A 21,262-nucleotide genomic window follows, 5' to 3' on the forward strand; every position below is an offset into this window, starting at 1 on the left:
ACCACTCTCTCATCCACTCTCTCTCACTTTCTCTCTTTCACCCTTGCTCTCTCTCTCTTACACGCACACACTTTCTCATTCCCACTGTCTCCGTCTCCCTCTCCCTCTCCCTCTCCCTCTCCCTCTCCCTCTCCCTCTCCCTCTCCCTCTCCCTCTCCCTCTCCCTCTCCCTCCCTCTCTACCTCACTCTCGCTCTCTCAACCTCTCTCACTCTCGCTCTCTCAACCTCTCTCTCTCACTCTCACTTTCTCTATTTCACTCCCACTCCCACTCTCACTGGTTCACTCTCTCTCACTCTCACTCTCAATCTCACTCTCACTCTCACTCTCATTCTCACTCTCCTTGATGACAACAAATCCAAAGTCTGTCACTGGTGTTAGGACTCAGGGCAGGCAGCAAACTAAGTCAGCCTATCTACCTCTGTATTCACCACCCGTACAACTAAAGCCCCAAGCAATCCTCCAGTTGTTCGTAAGCAGACTTTTGAGAACCAATTTCAGACTTTGTGGATAATTGAGTCCACACACTGGTGTTGTAGAAGACTTCAATATTTATTAAATGCACAATAACCTTAGCATAGGAAAAAAATTGGATAACAAGGGAGGCTAATTAATGTCTAAACTTTCAACCCGAAACATTTGTTTTCAGCTCCTATTCACAGAGAAAGACAAATAAACACAGTTAAGGAATAAATAATAAAACTGGTCACATTCCATAAATGCTTTTAGCGATGCATTGTATCATAGATATAAATCAAGGATTCGTTGATTGCTTTCCTGAAACTGCAGATTAGGGTCAGCTTTTCAGTTCCCCCAGGCTAAGGCAGGATTCCTTGTAATTCGGCTTTCTACTCATTCACAAGCTGAAATGGTACATTCGGCAGGAAGCTTTTAAATCTTTACACTGTGCTCTCCCAGAAAACATAGTTTAAATAAAAGACAACTTCTGTTGTGATTCCACTGAACATCTCTTCCTAAAGCCTCAATTACCATTCAACAGCTGCCATCTGCTTGAAGATAGGGTCTCTTCCAGACTTGCTGGAACCAATTTCCTAGGCACTGACTCGTTCAATGCCAACTTCTGCTTTCTGTTTAAACACAATTTTTGGAGTTGCTGTGGCTGTAAGAATCCTTTTTATCAAAGCACTGTCTGCAATTCACCTCCAAACCTGACTTGTCAAACAAACTATAGCTTATTTGGTCCCTTCTTTTCTTTTCCCCCACAAATTGTTTCACAACATCCACAAGACATCTTCAAAACCAAACCAAAAATCAATAAAATAATTAAAAGTAAAATGAATAAAAATTCAGCGATGGTTCTAACACTGGACAAAACTGCCCTCAATGTCCAGCCCCTGAACTGCGATATGTAGCCACCTCCCCCACTGTTTGAACAAGGTAACTTTGTCAATGCAGCTCACAAGAAGTTCTGCTTACTTGATTTTTTTTATTGCAACATCCTCTCCTTTGGTCTAAAGCAGTATGGTTTTATATGTTGCAACCTGCAGTACAAAAAAAGAAAAGTGGCCTTTACAAGAACAAAGAACGATACAGCACAGGAACAGGACCTTCGGCCCTCCAAGCCAACGCCGACACACTTTGCCCTTTGTACTAAAACTGTCTTCCCTTACAGGATCCGTATCCCTCTATTCCCTTCCTATTCCTATATTCATCCAGGTGCTTCTTGAATGCTGCTATTGTATCTGCTTCCTCTACCTCCTCTGGCAGCGTGTTTCAGGCACTCACTACACTTTTTAAGTGGAAAAACTTGCCTCACACATCTCTTTTAAACTACACCCTCCCCACCCTTTGCAACTTGAACCTAGTAATTGACCCCGTCCACCCTTGAAAAAAGCCTCACACTTGCCAACTCGATCCATGCCATGCATAATCTGACAAACCTCTCTCAACCTCGTGCATTTCACTGAAAACAAACCCAGTCTATCTCAGCTTTCTTCATCGCTAAAATCCCCCATACCATGTAACGTCCTGGTAAACTTTTTCTGTACCCTCTCCAAAGTATCCACATCCTTCTGGTAGTGTGGTGACCAGAACTGTATGCAATATTCCAAATGTGGTTCTATAAAGTTGCAGCATAACTTGTCTATCTTTAAACTCAATGCCCCTTCCAATGAAGACAAATATGCCATAGGCCTTTTGTACTGCCTGATCTACCTGTGCAGTCACCTTCAGTGATCTGTGGTCCTGAACACCCAGATCCCTCTGCATATCAATACTCCGAAGGGTTCTGCCATTCACTGTATAATTTTCACCTGTACTTGACCTTCCAAAATGCATCACCTCACATTTGTCCGGGTTAAACTCCACCTGCCGTGTTTCTGCCCATGCTTCCAACTGATCTATATCCTGCTGTACCCTCTGATAATCCTCCTCACTATCGGCAACTTCACCAATCATCCACAAACTTACTAATTAGACCAGCAACATTTTCTTCCAAATCATTTATGTAGATCACGAACAGCAGAGGTCCCAGCACTGATCCCTATGGGACATCACTAGCCACAACTCTCCATTCTGAAAAGCTTCCTTCCACCGCTACCCTCTGTCTCCTATGACTAAGCCAGTTCTGTATCCAAGGGTGTAGGGTCCAGCACTAAAAGCGGTTCCCCCAATGAGGTCTGATCAGAGCATATGTACCAGTCATATAACTCCCATCACCTCTTGTACAACAGCCCTCTTAAAGGACAGAGCAGCAGATATGGAGGGGGGGTTGTTGAATCTACTTACCAACATGGTAGTCAGTTCAAGCATTAACCTACTCTCCCAACTCGCTGCTGAGCTGGTAAACAAAATTAAGCAGCTTTCTTATAATTTTGTAATAATGCAGAGCAAACACCTCCAAGACCAAATCACAGATACATGGAACAGACGTGACTAAACCTGTTTTAATGTTGCTTTTGATGAATGGTTGAGCGACACTAGCAGCACATAAAGGGATGTGAAGCACATTATGTTACAGAATGGCCATTATTCTCTCTCCTTTCGTGAAGGGGCTCCTTTTGAGCTCAGTGTAAACAGGGATGAATTGTGGGAGCGGAGCACCAATGTGTTTATTTATATACATTATACCAACTTCCTCTTGATGCGAGTTTTTGTTTGATCAGATTATGTTACATGTTGCACAGCTGCTTTCCCACAGTTGCCCACAGATTTAGAGACATGTGGCTCATTTATTGCTGGGCTCGAGCCTGGGTCTTCTGTAGGTTTGCAAAAGGGTCAGGCTGGTCTTACGACAATGCCAGTGCCGCTGGCCTCAGTCAGTGACTGACTGACGGATATCTAAATGCAATTTACATTGTTTCCAAGTGCATCAGAATCCTGTTTCACTGGGATTCCAGGAGAGATCCTATTTTCACCACCTACTCACATTTATATATCATCTTTAATTTTACATATTGGATCTATAATAAGATATTAAGGGATATATGGCAGATATATCGATTTAGAGTACAGTTTAGCCATGGTTTCATTGAATGGTGGAACAGGCTCAAGGGCCAAATGGCCTACTCCTGTTCCTATGTTCAGGTTATGTTTCTATTGTAAGATTTCACACTATGGCAGGAAGAACAGAGGTGTAGACCATTTTCTAATTAGGGAAAAGGTCTTGGGAATCTGAAGCACAAAAGAATTTGGAATTCCTAGTTCAAGATTCCCTGAAGGTTAACATGCAGATTCAGATAGCAGTTAGGAAGGCAAATGCAATGTTAGCATTCACTTCAAGAGGACTAGAATACAGGTGCGGGGATGTACTGCTGAGGCTGTATAAGGCTCTGGTCAAACTCCATTTGGAATATAGTGAGCAGTTTTGGGCTGTGTACCTAACGATGGATGTGCTGGCATTGGAGGAGGTTTACAATAATGATGTTTGGGGATATGAGGGGCAGTTGAGATAGATCCAGGATGTTACTTGTGTCCATTGTAGAGACGACTGATTCAAAATACCTGTTTATTTCTCCTGCCAACTCTTTATTTTCCATGATTAATTCTCCAGTCTCACTTTCTGTAGAATCAACATTAATTTTATTAACTCTTTTCTTTTTTAAATAATCATAGAAACTCTTACTGCCTGTTTTTATATTTCTGGCTAGCTAACCCTGGATTCTCTCATTTGTCCCACTTTCTTAATTTTCTGGTGGTTCTTTGCGGTTTCTTTAAAAATCAATGGTCTGACCCGTTGCCTGCCATTGCAAGGTGATCTGTCTTTTCTTTCAGTTCGATGCTGTCTTTAGCATTTCTAGCCAATCACGGATGATGGAACTATGCTTTCTCATTGGAGTGTAGTCTGTAATACCCACTTAAACACAAGAGTGACGTGGGTTCAATTTCTGCATCAGCTGAGGTTACCTCATAGGACTCTCCTTCTCAAACTCTCCCCTTACCTGAGGCACAGTGACCCTCAGGTTAAACTACCACCAGTCGCCTCTCTCTAATGAGAGAGCAGCCCTATGGTCTGGTGGGACTATGATGCCTTCTTACTGACCTAACCTTTGACCTCAATTCACTTTGGCCAACTCTGCTTTAATGTCCTCCTGTTTAAATTTAAGCAAATAAGATCCACTCCTCTCTCCCTCAAAGTGACTATAAAATTCAATCATATTTTGTTTGCTGCTGTTTAGGAATACCTTGATGATGAGATAATTAATCAGTCCTAACTCATCGCACAATACCAGGTCAAATGTGGTCTCCAGTCAAGCCTAGAATTATGAGTAAGATGAGAGTGATGCTGGAAAAGCATAGCAGATCAGGCAGCATCCGAGGAGCAGGAAAGTTGACATTTCGTGCAAAGGCCCTTCATCAAGAAGCCTAGAACTATCCTGACACCATTCTATCTGCTCCTCCTCTGGGCTACCTTTACCCATTGGGTTTGTCCAGCTTTTATAAAAATCAAAATTTCCCATGGTTACTGCTGTGCCTTTTTGATAAGCTATCATAATTTCTTCCTTTAAGCTCCCAACTACCATGTGGTTACTGTTAGGAGCCTGTACACCACTCCCACAAGTGACTCATGCTGTCATCATTTCTGTTACCACAGTTTCCAAACCGTTTCCACCTCTTGGTTTTATGAACCTAGGTCATTCTTCTCCATTGTGCGAAACCCATCATTAACTTACAGAGCACCCCCCCCCCCCCAACTTTTTCCTAGTGTCCTGTCATTCCTAGGTGTCCAGTTCCATTCAAAGTTCAGTGCTGCAGCATATCTCTGTAATAGCTGTGATATTCGCTTCTCTTCCATACACTGACAGCTCACTGAGATTTCGCTCCATGGGCCCAAAGCATTCGCAATTTAACTTCTATAATGTTTTGGTGGTGTGTGGTGCATATAACCAATAAACTGTTCTGGTTTCACATGGCAATGCACCATGATGTCTTGAATGCTCTTTGATGATATTACTATTAGGATAAAATAATGAGGCAAGGAAATAAAATATTCCATCTCTCATGTCTGGTCTCCTTCATCAGGTTGATTCTTGGTTGGTGAAGAGGCCATTGATGACAGCCAGGAATGGCCCCCAGTGCACAGTGAGATTCCATTATAAGTAAAGCTCTTTGACTCGCACTCTCCATAACCTACACTGTGATGCCAGCATAATGTCAAAAGCAGCCACTCTGCTGCTATAGTCGCAAACTGCTGCATGAATTCCAAACTAACAGCAAACATGGACTCCTGCCGTTTCAGTTCTCACCCAAAAAAACCTGCTTTACTCCTCTTTCTGGCTTCAACTCCTCATAATTTCCTCACTTGCTATAACCACTTCAATTCCCCATCACCAAGATGCATGAGTCAAGCGTGTTATTATCGAAATATATTGATGATGGTGAAAACGGAATTCGTCATTTTTTCCAATTCTGTTTAGGTGTTAATATTGCCGGAAATGTTGAACTGTTCAGAAGTGTTGGCTGTTTGCTATTTTAACGTCTTTTTTCTGCCTCCGACTACAGAGGAAATATTTCAGTCGACACACTTGTTTAAGGAAATTTTACTGTTGTGTTTAATTCATTTTTTTCTCCAATATTTTTCTCATCGGAGCAGAACTGAGTGTAGTGCAAAGAAAAGTTTGTTTAAAAATATTGTTACTCCAATGTGTGTCTTAACATATTCGTTCTCTGTCCCTTTTTTTTGTTCATTTGCACTGCACTTTCCTTTCTTTTCTCCCTCTTTCCCTCCACTCTTACACTCCTTTTCTCAGTCTTTGCCTTCACTTTTTCCCTCCTGTTCTCATTGTTCCCTTCCTTTTCTCGCTGTTACCCTCCTTTTCTCACTCTTTCCCTCTACTCCTCCCCTCTTTTCCCTCCACTCTTTCCCTCCTTTTCTAGCTCTTTCTTTTTTCACTCTTTCCCTTTTCACTTTTTCCCTCCTTTTCGTGCTCTTTCCCTCCTTTTCTTGCTCCTTCTCACTTTTTCTTGCTCTTTTTCACTTTCCTCCACTCTTTCCCATTTATCTCTTCCCTTTCCTTCACCCTCTCCACCATTTTTCTCCTTTCCCTCACCTTTTCCTTCAATCAGCACTGACAACGTACCAATAATTAATATTGTCTTCTGTCCTCACTTGACATTGCATATCTTGTGGTCATTCCCTTAACATGCAGAGCACTGTGTGCCGTGTGGTTGCAATTCACTTATTTCTAATGTATCAAATCCATAATGAATCATTTTGTCATTCCACTGCATATTTATGATCTACAATTCAGCTGGGACATTTGCCTTGGTTGTTCACTGAACTGTGGGGACTGCATCAGCTTATTCAGTGAATCACTTCAGTCAGTAGCGGATTAAAAGTCACGGGAAGTTTTGTGATCATCAGTTTGGAAATGGGTGATCTGAGGCACTTTGGCTCCTGAAGAGTTTGCAAAAAGTATTTGGTGATTTTAGGAAGGTCTGCAAATGCGTGTGTGATGTAATTTGGTGGTCCTAAGTGATAATGTTAAAAGTCATGACTGCAGACAGGGGGCTCCCTCCTTTCTCTGAAGCCTTGAGACCTCCAACTGTTCTTTTCCCAGACTTACAACCGTGAACCTATTTAGATTCAGCAAGGTTCCTTGAGCTGAATTAATCACTCATAAAGCTGCGACAAAACAAAAAGCTAGTGTTACCATAGTCCCAGAGGCCTACTCTCTCATTAGTGAGAGAAGGATGATTGGTGGTTGTTTCATATGAGGGTCGCCACACCTCAGGCAAGGGGAGCGGTTGAAAAAGAGAATCTTTCACAGTAACCACAGCCAGTGCAGGAATTGAACCTATGCTGTTGGCACCTCTCTGCATTGCATTGCAAACCAGCCATCCAAGCTAACTCTTAACTGCCCTCTGGGTAATTAGGGATGGGCAATAAATGCTGGCCCAGCCAGAGATGCCCTCATCCTGTAAATGAATTTAAAAAAGGGATGACTAGGAAGGGTTTAGAGGGATATGGGCCAAATGCTGGCAAATGGGACTAGATTAATTTAGGATATCTGGTTGGCATGGACCAGTTGGACTGAAAGGTCTGGTTCCATGCTGTATAGCTCTATGACTCCAAATCAAACCAGCAGGGGGAGGTGACAGACAGTTCATTTTGCTAAAACCATACATTCACTTCAAGGTCAAAGTATCAGGCTCTGTGTTGCATCGTCTTGCACAACTTAACAGTGCACATTTTCTCCCACAGTACTCTGAATGTAGCTTGGAGAATCAAAGGTTGGAACTCCTGGTCACTTCATTAAAGCAAGAAATTGCAGAAAAGTAAGTTGCGTGAATCATGCCATCTCCTTCCACCCCCATCGCCCATACATTAAATGGAGAGTGCCCTGAGTTTTTTTTTTCAGAAAAGGCTGTGTGATTGTGATTAGCAAGTGGATCGTGCTGTCGTCTTCCGATTTGAAAAGGGTTGATTTAAACAAAGATGAATACAGGTCACGGAGAAATGACGTTTTTCTTTGGCAATTGTCTCCTTTTAGGAACAGTTTCTTATAATGCCAGTGAGTGAATCACTGCAGTTTGACCCGGCTGACTTTCAAGTTGTCAGAATAAAGAGTCTTCTTTTGAACTGAGGAGGTTGAGTGGGGATTGAATTAAAGTGCATAAAATTACAACAGGTTGGAGATGAGTATTCTGTTTCCCCTTCTTTGAGGGTTCCACAACTAAACAATGTTGATTTTGAAATTGCTGGAACAACTCAGCAGTTCTGACAGCAGCTGTGGAGAGAAAACAGAGTTAACGTTTCGAGTCCAGTTACCAGTGTCTGGGTCTCAAGAAAGGTCACTGGACTGGAAACATTAACTCTGCTTCCCCTCTGCACAGATGCTGAGTTTCTCCAGGGGTTTCTGGCTTTGTTTCATATTTCAAGCCCCGACAGTTCTTTCCTTTTACGAAAGTTAGATTCTGATTGAGGACAAAAGGATTCAAGGGAAAGTTCTTTAATCCAGAGGGTAGTAGAGGTGTGGAGCTCACTGTCTCAAAGGGTGGCAGAGGCAGGACACAACACAGTGAAGGAAGTCTTGGAAAAACCCTTAAAGTGACATAACCCACAGCGCTACTGACCAAGAGGTGGAAAACGGGATTTAGCTGAAGTCTCATTGTCCGTCAGCACGGTCATGATGGGTTGAAAGGCCTTCTTGCTCGCAGTAATTTTCCATAGCACTTTTCCTATTCTTGAGTTCCTTCTAATTCCATCAAGTTGCATTATTGGGATCAACGTAGATAAAGTACAGACTGCTAATGCTCTCCAGGAGTTGTATCTCTGGTGGCAAGCAGTTTGGGTTTGAGCCATGGGCTGGTCTGTGTCTGTACAGGAGCTCTGTAAAGATTTGAGTTTCGCCAGCTTCTCCAGATTCTTAACTTTAAGCTCCTGCTCAGAGTTATTGAGCAAATAAAAGAGACAATCCATTGTGGCACGGTGGCTCAGTGGTTAGCACTGCAGTCTCACAGCACAAGGGTCCCAGGTTTGATTCCAGCCTTGGGCAGCTGTCAACGTGGAGTTTTGCATTTTCTCCCCCTGTCTGTCCAAAGATGTGCAGGTCAGATGAATTGGCCATGGTAAATTGCCCATAGTGTTAGGTACATTAGTCAGAGGGAAATGGATCTGGGTGGGTTACTCTTCCGAGGGTCAGTGTGGACTGGTTGGGCCGAAGGGCCTGTTTCCACACTGTAGGGAATCTAAACTAATGGCACAAAAACAAAATATCCCTTTCAATTTCTTGACAACATTTCGTTGTCAACAAAAATATTGGAGATGGAGTGAATGGTAGTTTTAATGGGAGGTTACAAGACATTGGTGAGGCCACACTTGGAGTGCAGGTAGAAGATCCTTTACTCGAACATACAAAAACCGAAAAGTTCCAAAATCTGAAGTTTTTTTAAAAAGTATTTTCTTATTAAAGAGGGGGTTTGGCCTGCAAACAGTTAATCCAAGTAGACACCCACTCGATGCGTGTCACTCAGATGCGACATGGGGGTGGGGTGTGGCCAAACACATTCTTACTTAGAAGTCTGCTCCTCTGGTAAGATGTTTTTAAAATTTCACCATTAAACTGTCACTTATTTTGAAAACCGAAAAGTTCTGAATTCCGAAAAACAGCTGGTCCCGAGCATTTCGGATAAAGGATTGTCTACCTGTACTGTGTGCAGTTCTGGCCACTCTACCATAGAAAGGATAGTAATTAACCTAATAGAGTGCTGAAAGATTTACTAGGATGTTACCTGGACTGGAAGGTTTGAGTTATAAGGAGAGGCTGGATAGGCGGGGAGTCTTTTCCCTGGAGCATGGGAGACTGGGGAGTGACCTTATAGAGGTCTGTAAAATCATGAGGGACATAGATAAAATAGAAAGCCTACAGCTTTTACCCTGGACAGGGGAGTCTAAAACTAGAAGGCATAGGTTTAAGGTGAGAGGGGAGAGATACGAAATGGTTCAGAGGGGCAATTTTTCACAAGAGGGTGGTGAGTATCTGGAACATGCTGCCAGACGTAGTGGTGGAGGTGAGTACAATTTCATCATTTAAGGAACATTTAGAAAGGGAGGTATGGAGAGATATGGACCAAATGCAGGCAAATGGGACTAGATTAATTGTGAAACTGGACAGCATGGACAAATTGGGCCAAAGGGTGATTCCATGCTGTAAACCTCTTTAACTCTATGAGGTTGGAGCCATGAGGACGTATAATTAAACCTTCAGGATTATGTCCAATTTTAATCAATAGGAAAGTCAACAGTTTTGGGGATCAGACAGATCGGTGGAGTTGAAGTCACAATCAAATCAGATCCCCTCGACAGACCGAGCAGGATCAGTGGGCCGAATGGCCTACTCTTGCCCCTAAATCTTGTGTCCCTGCAGATCACAGTAAGGCAGATAGAATGGGTGATCTAGCTCTAAGTACCAGGCTGATTGAAATGTCTCACAGGAGGAAGGGGCAGGGCGGTATCCATTATCCAGCTTGCTTATTATTGGTTAGTTGTACAACAGATGTGATGTGATATAGAGGTCTGGGTATTCATTTGTTCACTGTTAGATCAGTGACCAGACTCTCAGAAACAATGTTCATGGTGCTTGATTGCTTAAAACTTAGAGTTGACTCAGAACCAAAGTCATCAGACAGCACAGAAGCTGCCAGATACTGAAACTGAGATAGTGATAAGTACAAACATTTTGTGTGTGTAGTGACTTTTTAAAGCACAATAGATAAACCTGTTGCACACTTAGAAATTGGCATTCTATCTGCCTTACTGTGATCTACAGGGACACAAGATTTAAGGGCAAAAGTAGGCCATTCGGCCCACTGATCCTGCTCTGCCTGTCGAGGAGATCTGATTTGATTGTGACTTCAACTCCACTGATCTGTCTGATCCCCAAAATGGTTGACTTTCCTATTGATTAAAATCTAACTCAACCTTGATCCAATTCAATTACCCAGTCTCAACAGTTATGCTGGGGAGAGATATCCACATGTTAACCTCTTGAGGGAAAATGGGGAAGGATTGCATAAAGCTGCAGCACCCAGGGATCTGGAAGTCCCTATGTATGAATCACAGTGAGCTCGCATCTAGGTTCACTGCATAAAAGGGAAGACAAACAAACTGTTGGCTTGCAGTCCAAAGGAAATGGAGTATTAATGGGTGGTATGTGACTCAGTGGTTAGCACAACTGCCTCACAGCACCAGGGACCTGGGTTCGATGGGTGACTGTCTGTGTGGAGTTTGCACATACTCTGCGTGGGTTTCCTCAGGGTGCTCCAGTTTCCTCCCACAGTCCAAAGATGTGCAGGTCAGGGTGGATTGGCCACACTGAATTTCCTTTAGAGTCCAGAGGCATGCGGGCCAGGCGAGTTAATGTTGGTAAAAGTGGGACTACAGGGATGGAGTAGGGGGGGTGGGGTGGGCTAGGTCTGGGTGGGATGCTCTTTTGGAGGGTCAGTATGGACTCGATGGGCTGAATGGCCTCTTTCCACACTGAAAGAATTCCCTGCAAAATTGGGACATTTTGCTTAAATTAGACAAGGCACCAGTCCGATCAAACCCGGACAGTTTTGGTTCCGTTATGTCAGGGAACATATATCGGAGGCAGTCCAGAGAAGATTCTCCATGTTGGTTCTGCTCATGGGAAAATTTTCTTTTGAGAGTTTGAATGGGTTGTGCCCGTACTCACTAAACACAGAGTTTAGAAAATTAAGGGGGCGACCTTATTAAAACATTCTTCGGGGACTGGACAGGGTAGATGTGGAAAGGTTGTTTCGCCTTATTTGAGAGTTGAGGGTCCGAGGGGACAATCTCAGAACCAGGGGTCTCCCATTTAAGAGAGATGAGGCGGAATTCCTTCTCTCCAAGGGGAGTTAATGTGTGGAATTCTTTAGAGGCTTGGTTGTTAAGTACACTGAAGTCTCTGATAGGCAGGTCGAGGGAGAAATGGAAGGAAACTGGAGTGCTCCTGGGCAGCCTGTTACTTCATCGTCACTGGGTCAGAATCCTGTAACTCCCTGCCGGACAGTTCCAGGGAGATATTCAGTGCAAGGAATGCAACGAAAAATTGGCACAATATCGCCTCCTTTATAGATGGGCAATAAAGACCAGGGACTCCCACACTCCAGTATAAATATGCTAACCTTCTTGGGACTAGTTTGTTGCCTTGGCCAAAGTATTTTGAGGGACACGGGTACATCTGAAGAGATGCTATACTGCTCCAGGATTGTTGGGAGGTCATGTTGCAGCTATACAGGACATTGGTTAGGCCACTTCTGAAATACTGCATTCAATTCTGGACTCCCTCCTATAGGAAAGATGCTGTGAAACTTGAAAGGGTTCAGAAAAGATTTACAAGAATGTTGCCAGGGTTGGAGAGTTTGAGCTGTAGGGAGAGGCTGAATAGACTAGGACTATTTTCCCTGGAGGGTCGGAGGCTGAGAGGAGATCTTATAGAAGTTTATAAAATCATGAGGGGCGTAGGTAGGATAAATAGATATGGTCTTTTCCCCGGGGTCAGGAGTCCAAACTAGAGGGCACAGGTTTAAGGTGATGCGGAAAAGATTAAAAAGGGACCTCTGGGGCAATTATTTCACGCAGAGAGTGGTATGTGTATGGGATGAGCTGCCAGAGGAAGTGGTGGAGGCTGGTAAAATTGCATTATTTAAAAGGCATCTGGATGAGTATATGATTAGCAAAGGTTGAGAGGGATATGGGCTGGGTGCTGGCAAATGGAACGAGATTAGGTTGCGATATCTGGTCGGCATGGACGGGTTGGACCAAAAGGTCAGTTTCAGTGCTGTACATCTCTATAACTCTAAAAGGGACTAGATTAATTTAGGATATCTAGTCGGGATGGACGGGTTGGACCGAAGGGTCTGTTTCTGTGCTGTACATCTCTCTGACTCTAAAAGGGACTAGATTAATTTAGGATATCTAGTCGGGATGGACGGGTTGGACCGAAGGGTCTGATTCTGTGCAGTACATCTCTATAACTCTAAAAGGGACTAGATTAATTTAGGATATCTAGTCGGGATGGACGGGTTGGAGTGAAGAGTCTATTTCCGTGCTGTACATCTCTATGACTCCCCTAACTGTTTCTGGGCCTGTTTCCAGGGAACAAGCATTAAGACAAATTGAAAGGCTCCGAAAGACAGAGAAGACTGAACTTGAAATTAAGATTTCGTCACTGGAACTGAAGGTTTGTTAATTAAAGGTTTCTTCCTCTCTCTTGTCGAGTTTCTACGTGCTGTGATTCAAGTTCAACTTACCACTCTAACATTATTGACACACAAAAGGATTTGCTATCACAGGTCTCCAATGGGAGACCTCTCTGAATTGGCCAATTGCTGCGAGCAACCTTGCGTATAAAATAATAATATTAATTAATTGTATATGAAGCATATGGCCACAGGGCAGTGGCAATTATAGCCCAGGCTTCCAGTCTTGACACATCACTGTCTGAATTTGGGACAGAATTTGTGATTCCAGGTAAAAAAACAACTTCATTGGTGGATCCCATCGGCATTCTTCATGGAGTATCAACTTCCTGCTCACGGGAAAGGCTTACTCCAGGAACAATGTAACTCTCACTGGGTCTGTTAGGGGTCTTTGAAGATTTCTAAGTCTGGAATCTCTGCACACGTCCAAGTTGGGCCTACCATTGGTGCTCATGCCTTCAGCTGTCTGGGACCTAAACTGTGAAATTTAGTTTTTGAATCTCTCTTCCTTTCCTCCTTTAAGACACTCCTCAAAACAGATCTCTGTGACCCAGCTAATGATCACCTTTGTTAACATCTCCTTACGTGGGCCAATGGAAAATTATGTTTCTGTGCAGCACCTGGAGATTTTCCAAAGTTCAGGCTGCTATGTCAATGTGAGTTGTTGTAGTTGATGGTCCATGGTCCTGAATACAGTCCCTCTACTCTTGTTGATGTTTTGCAGATGGCCGAAATGGAAGTTTTGGGAAAACCTCACCAGCAAAGGAGCATGCGTGAAGAATCCGAAAAGCACCAGAGGTGAGACTGAGAGTTGTAACTGGTAACCCCTTGGACGAGGGTCCAATGCTGTAGGAAACCTGGCAACCATTTTGTTCACTGCAAGATCCTGCAATGGGACCGTGAACAGATGAGAGCTTTTTGCTGTTTCTGGTTGAGGGATCCATGTTGACAAGGACAATTTGGTGAAACCTTCCTCGCAAAAGTGCCCTGGGCTATTTTACACCAACCGAGAACGTAGAGGAGATCTCACTTTGACATCTCATTTGAGCAACAGTATTTCTGACAGTGTAGCACTCCCTCAATTATTGCACCGCAGTATCAGCCCTGAGAGATGATAGTGGTGCTTGATTGTTGTTGTTCCTGAGTCACTGCGATTGGTTCATTTTGAAACCTCTGTCATACCCAGTGTTTGTCATATTCATCCTTAGTTGTGACTTTTTATTTTCCTTGATTTTATTTGTTATCTCTTTCCCCCTCCTTTCTTGGTTTCTTTCATTATTAACCATGTTGAAACTTTATTGCTGGAACAGCACAGCAGGTCAGGCAGCATCCAGGGAACAGGAGATTCGACGTTTCGGGCACAGGCCCTTCTTCAGGAATGAGCAGAGAGTGTTCAGCAGGAGAAGATAAAAGGTAGGGAGGAGGGACTTGGAGGAGGGGAGTTGGAAATGTGATAGGTGGAAAGAGGTCAAGGTGAGGGTGATAGGTCGGAGTAGGGTGGAGGCGGAGAGGTCAAGAAGAAGACTGCAGGTCAGGAAGGCGGTGCCGGGCTGGAAGGATCCGGCTGAGACAAGGTGGGGGGAGGGGGGATGAAGAAACTGGTGAAGTCCAAGTTCATCCCCTGCGGTTGGAGGGTTCCCAGTCGGAAGATAAGACGCTCCTCCTCCGACCGTCGGGTTGTTGTGGTTTGGCGGTGGATGAGTCCAATGACCTGCATATCCTCGGTGGAGTGGGAGGGGGAGTTGAAATGCTGTGCCACAGGTTGGTTGGGTTGGTTCGTCCGGGTGGCCCAGAGGTGCTCCCTGAATCGCTCCGCAAGTAGGCGGCCTGTCTCCCCAATATAGAGGAGGCCACACCGGCTGCAGCGGATGCAGTAGATGATGTGGGTGGAGGTGCAGGTGAATCTGTGGCGGATATGGAAGTTTCCCTTGGGGCCTTGGAGAGAAGTGAGGGGGGAGGTGTGGGCGCAAGTGTTGCACCTCCTGCGGTTGCAAGGGAAGGTGCCGGGAGTGGTGGTTGGGTCGGTGGGGGGTGTGGATCTGACAAGGGAGTCGCGGAGGGAGTGGTCTCTACGGAAAGCTGATAGGGGAGGGGAGGGAAATATATCCTTGGTGCTGGGGTCTGTTTGGAGGTGGCGGAAGTGACGGCGGATGATGCGCTGTACATGGAGATTGGTGGGGTGGTAGGTGAGGACCAGTGGGGTTCTGTCCTGGTGGCGGTTGGAGGGGCGGGGCTCAAGGGCGGAGGAGCGGGAAGTGGAGGAGATGCGGTGGAGGGCACCGTCGACCACGTCGGGGGGGAAATTGCGGTCCTTGAAGAAGGAGGCCATCTGTGTTGTACAACACAGATGGCCTCCTTCTTCAAGGACCGCAATTTCCCCCCCGACGTGGTCGACGGTGCCCTCCACCGCATCTCCTCCACTTCCCGCTCCTCCGCCCTTGAGCCCCGCCCCTCCAACCGCCACCAGGACAGAACCCCACTGGTCCTCACCTACCACCCCACCAATCTCCATGTACAGCGCATCATCCGCCGTCACTTCCGCCACCTCCAAACAGACCCCAGCACCAAGGATATATTTCCCTCCCCTCCCCTATCAGCTTTCCGTAGAGACCACTCCCTCCGCGACTCCCTTGTCAGATCCACACCCCCCACCGACCCAACCACCACTCCCGGCACCTTCCCTTGCAACCGCAGGAGGTGCAACACTTGCGCCCACACCTCCCCCCTCACTTCTCTCCAAGGCCCCAAGGGAAACTTCCATATCCGCCACAGATTCACCTGCACCTCCACCCACATCATCTACTGCATCCGCTGCAGCCGGTGTGGCCTCCTCTATATTGGGGAGACAGGCCGCCTACTTGCGGAGCGATTCAGGGAGCACCTCTGGGCCACCCGGACGAACCAACCCAACCAACCTGTGGCACAGCATTTCAACTCCCCCTCCCACTCCACCGAGGATATGCAGGTCATTGGACTCATCCACCGCCAAACCACAACAACCCGACGGTCGGAGGAGGAGCGTCTTATCTTCCGACTGGGAACCCTCCAACCGCAGGGGATGAACTTGGACTTCACCAGTTTCTTCATCCCCCCTCCCCCCACCTTGTCTCAGCCGGATCCTTCCAGCCCGGCACCGCCTTCCTGACCTGCAGTCTTCTTCTTGACCTCTCCGCCTCCACCCTACTCCGACCTATCACCCTCACCTTGACCTCTTTCCACCTATCACATTTCCAACTCCCCTCCTCCAAGACCCTCCTCCCTACCTTTTATCTTCTCCTGCTGAACACTCTCTGCTCATTCCTGAAGAAGGGCCTGTGCCCGAAACGTCGAATCTCCTGTTCCCTGGATGCTGCCTGACCTGCTGTGCTGTTCCAGCAATAAAGTTTCAACTTTGATCTCCAGCATCTGCAGACCTCACTTTCTCCTTCATTATTAACCACCCAAGCAGGTGACGGCCTAGTGGTATTATCGCTGGACTGTTAATCCAGAGATGCAGGGAGTGTTCTGGAAACCAAGGTGGAATCCCACCAAGTCAGATGGTGAAATTTGAATTCAATTTTTGAAAGAAAAGGTGTAATGGTGACAGTGAATCCGTTGTTAGGAAAAGCCATCTGGATCACTCATGTCTTTTAGGGAAGGAAACTGCCATCTTTATCTGGTCTGGCCTACATGTGACTCCAGACCCACAGCAATGTGGTTGACTCTTAACTGCCTTCTGAGATGGGTCATAAATGCTGGTCTTGCCAGCGATGCCTTCATCTAATGACTAAATAAAACAGCCCTCGTATTCCTGATGTCACTTGCAGTTCTCTTTAGTTTTCTCACTCCAATTCTCCTCCTGCAATGTTCTCTCTCTTTCACTTATTCCCTCATTGCTTGTTTCGCTCCTGCTGACTTAGATCTGTGGAGTTGGTCTTGAAACCATAACCTCTGAACCAATTACTGATTCATGATACACAATTTGCTCAAACTGCAAGTGGAAAAAACAAAGTCTGTTCTTGACTTGATAAACCAAGACATCCACCTTAGAATCCCTAGTGTGGGAGCAGGCCATTCTGCCCACACTGACCCTCCGAAGAGAATCCCACCTCTTACTCTATCCCCATAACCTCACATTTCCCATGTCTAATCAGAAATGACAATTAGACTACTAGGAATCATGACAGTACACCAACCCACAGCCGCACTATGCCAACTACTCATAAGAATGAAAAATCCCATGCCCATAACAGGCAGGACCAACGTGATGTACAAAATCCCATATAACAACTGTCACAAACATTACATTGGCCAGACTGGAAGAAAACTAGCAATCTGGATTCACAAACACCAACTAACAGCAAAATGGCACAACCAGGTCTCCCTCATCTCAGTATGTGCAGACAAAGAGGACCACCAATTTGACTGGGACAACATAAAGGACAAGCGAAACGGAGACATACACGGGAATTCCTTAAGGCCTAATTATCAACCTGCAATGCCATCAACAGGTATGTTGACATAGACCCCATATACAAACCACAACAAAGGAAAACCAGAAGTGATACCAGCCACCTTAACAGACTGGGGCATCTCGATATCAACCAAAATAGAATATCAACACTTCATGGAAATCACACCGATGATATTACCTAACACGGTGACAAAACGTTTGCATGACAACCCACCAGCTCAGCGAACAAACTTACAACCAACTCCACAACCCAAGCTACAACTCTTCGCAAGATCCTTAAGCTAATCTACCTAGCGTGCCCATTCCTGGACACTTTGGGCAATTTAGCATGGCCAGTCCACCTAACCTGCACGTCTTTGGACTATGGGAGGAAATTGAGCACCCGGAGGAAACCCACACAGACACTGGCAGCGTGCGCAAACTTCACACAGACAGTCACCTGAGGCTGGAATCAAACCCAGGTCCTTGGCGCTGTGAGGCAGCAGTGCTAACCACTGCACCACCACGTCATCCCTTTGAGCAGATCACCCTAACCTGGCATGTAGCACAGCCGAATTTATTGCTAATGTTCACCAGCCTGAGACACAAGGCCACTTCAATGTGCATTTTACCTGGCACTTCCAACTCCGCTTCCAGTTTAGTTTAGCCTTCAGTATATTGTGCTGTGCTGTTGGAGTACCTTCTTTCAATGGACACTTACACCAACATCTCATTGCACTTTCTCAGGTGAATGCAAAACAGTATGTGGCACTGTTTGAAAAACGGTGGAATTCTCCCTGGTGTTCGACGTAATGTTTCTCCCTCAACCTTCACAACCTGACCTTGCCTCATGGCTGCAGGGTTTTGACTGCAAAACCCTTCCAAAGGAACAAACTGCCTACGATGTACTTTGAGTTCCCCTCTGTACGTGCTATTTGTAGAGGATTGTCTTTTATCGAATCAAGCTGATTGTCCGAAGTAGAACCATGTGGAGGCTGGATTAGGAACGAGTTATGCGGTTCCCTTTTCTGATGTTGGGTTTCTATGACAATAATCACGATTAGTTTTTGCTATTATGAGATCTGAACTCCAGATTGCTCATCCAACCTTCCCTTACTGTCATTCATGTGGAAATTTAAACAAATACACTGGACACAGTTCATCATATTCCTGCTTCTCAGCCTGGCATTCTGGCTTCAAGTCTCAATTCAGGATTTGATTTGGCAAGTTTTTGTTTCCGTTTTATTCTTCTGTGAGATGTGGGCATCGCTAGCAAGGCCAGCATTTGTTGCCCATCCCTAAGTGTCCTTGAACTGAATGGCTTGCTCAGCCATCTCAGATGGCAATTAAGAGTCAACCACATTGCTGTGGGTCTGGAGTCCCATGTAGGCCAGACTAGCTAAGGATGGAAGTTCACTTCCCTGAAGGATGTGAGTGAACCAGATGGGGTTTTAGGATTAGCTTTCCATTCCAGGAATTTAAATTTCACCGAGTGCTGCTCTGGGATTTAAGCCCATAATCCCAGAGCACCAACTGAGTCCTTTTGATTATCAGTCCAGTGCCCCTGTCTCCATATGTTATGGACCAGACCAAAGCCTCTCAAAATATTAAGAAGATAACCTGGACCCCAACATTTTCTTATTTTAAAGGTAAATAAAAGGTGTTACATTCCAGATTTTTCAAGCTATCAAATTTTAAAGCAAAACACGGTTTATTCATCCACTATAGTTAAAATACAACAAAAGAAACAAAGAATTTGAATAATTTAACTCTGTTGGAAAACTTAACAGAATAATAAATACAGTAACTATTGCTAATTAACTGTTCCAACATAGCAACATTCCATAAATACACCCTTGGCAAGAAGCCACGTGCAGAAAACAGATTGTTTCACATGCAAATCCCAGCAGGAAGGGGACCCCCAGGTTTTGACTGTAATTGAGAGAGAGAGCAGGAGAAAAAAGCTTCCATCTCTTCAAGACCCTAATAGCAACTATGGAAAGCGAAACTAAAACTCCTGGTTCTCTGGGAGCTTGACCCCACCCATTCAGGCTCCTTCTGTTGTTCCAATGTTAAAACAAATGGTCTTACAAGTTGTATATTCTCATGACTCTGGTAGACTGCTCGTTACCTCTGTCTTAAAAAAAACGAGGAATAAGATTAGATTAGATTCCCTACAGTGTGGAAACAGGCCCTTCGGCGCAACCAGTCCACACTAATCCTCTGAAGAGTAACCCTCCCAGACACATTGCCCTCTGACTGATGCACCTAAGACTGCGGGGCAATTTAGAATGGCCAATTCACCTGACCTGCACATCTTTGGACTGTGGGAGGAAGCCGGAGCACCGAGTGGAAACCCACGCAGACATGGGGAAAATGTGCAAACTCCACACAAACAGTTGCCCGAGGCTGGAATCAAACCTGGGACCCTGGTGCTGTGAGGCAGCAGTGCTAACCACTGAGCCACTGTGCCGCCATAAATACACCTTTTAAAGCCACAGTATTGTCACACTACATCACTATCTAGGAGAAAGTGAGGACTGCAGATACTGGAGATCAGAGTCAAGAAGTGTGGTGCTGGAAAAGCACAGCTGGTCAGGCAGCTTCAGAGGAGCAGGAGAGTTGATGTTTTGGACATAAGCTCTTCATCACATTGCTGATGAAGGGTTTGTGCCTGAAGCGTTGACTCCCCTGCTCTTTGGATGCTGCCTGACCTGCTGTGCATTTCCAGCGCCACCCTCTACATCACTATCTACTCGACCTGTTTGGTTACGGAACACCCTGCAAATCCTTCCAACACAAGCTAGTGGCAAACGGTATGAGCCAGATGAATTCTTGGTCAGCCATGAAATGAAAATATTGTTGGACCCTCTGTACCTTCATCATCCACAGCTCCAGGTTGCAACATGCAGGGAAAAGTGCAACACAGGCTCCCCCTGAGCTATAACACATGCAATTAGACACATTAAAGGCACTGCCCTCTTAAATAACCACATTCAAATTTCAATGTGAAAAGGAGTTGGATATGAAAACATTTGTCTGGTAATGTCGCTGGCTAGCGCTTCAGAAACTATTAATGTTTCCCCTTCTTCTGTTGCAGTTCTCCCATTCGGAAATGTGCTCGTTGTGACTCCTTTCTGGAAGAAATAAGCTCCAAATTGCAAGGTACAGTTCACCGTGTTGTTGTGGTCTCCCTGTGTGATTTATTCCCTGGATAGTAATCTCTTATCGTTGTCCCTCTTTCCCCTGAATGAGGTTGGCTGAAGGGTGATCTGTTCAGCCAATGAGAGATGATAGTGGTGCTTGATTGTTGTGGTTTCTAAGTCCCTACTATTGGTTCATTTTTAAACCTTTCTTATCGAATGCTTGTTATCTTCTTCCTTGGTTTTGTCTTTTTATTTTCCCTGATTTTTTGTTTTGTTATTTCTTTCTCTCCCCCTTTCTTGGTTTTTCCATTATTAACCACCTCTCTCATTCCTGATGTTTGTTGCGGCTCTCTTTCTCCCTTTAGTTTTCTCACTCGCTCTTTCTTTCATTATTCCTTCATCGCCTGTTTCGCTCCTGCTGATCATTGTTTATTTTGGTCACCTGTCCTTCCTGCTGTCTTTATTTCTTAAATTTATCGGCTGCTTCTGTCTCTTTCACCTGAAGCTAACTTCCATCC

At 45.1% G+C, this 21,262-nt stretch overlaps 1 protein-coding gene across 6 annotated transcripts in view; it reads left to right on the forward strand.

Annotated features, from left to right (window-relative positions):
* LOC122542484 (uncharacterized) overlaps positions 1-21,262 on the forward strand; it is a 128,064-nt gene that overhangs the window by 83,583 nt on the left and 23,219 nt on the right. For 5 of the 6 annotated variants that reach the window (XM_043680251.2, XM_087981958.1, XM_087981959.1 and 2 more), the window contains 4 exons: positions 7,663-7,736; positions 13,063-13,147; positions 13,891-13,964; positions 20,699-20,763. In XM_043680251.2, the coding sequence (XP_043536186.2) occupies positions 7,663-7,736; positions 13,063-13,147; positions 13,891-13,964; positions 20,699-20,763 (298 nt within the window). Of the gene's footprint in view, positions 1-5,480; positions 5,541-7,662; positions 7,737-13,062; positions 13,148-13,890; positions 13,965-20,698; positions 20,764-21,262 lie in introns of all 6 variants that reach the window. The other variant, XM_043680250.2, reaches the window with a different exon arrangement.

The sequence above is a fragment of the Chiloscyllium plagiosum genome, unplaced genomic scaffold, assembly GCF_037043375.1.
Source record: "Chiloscyllium plagiosum isolate Xiang-an unplaced genomic scaffold, Cpla_swu_hap1 HiC_scaffold_42, whole genome shotgun sequence".
NCBI classification, from domain to species: domain Eukaryota; kingdom Metazoa; phylum Chordata; class Chondrichthyes; order Orectolobiformes; family Hemiscylliidae; genus Chiloscyllium; species Chiloscyllium plagiosum.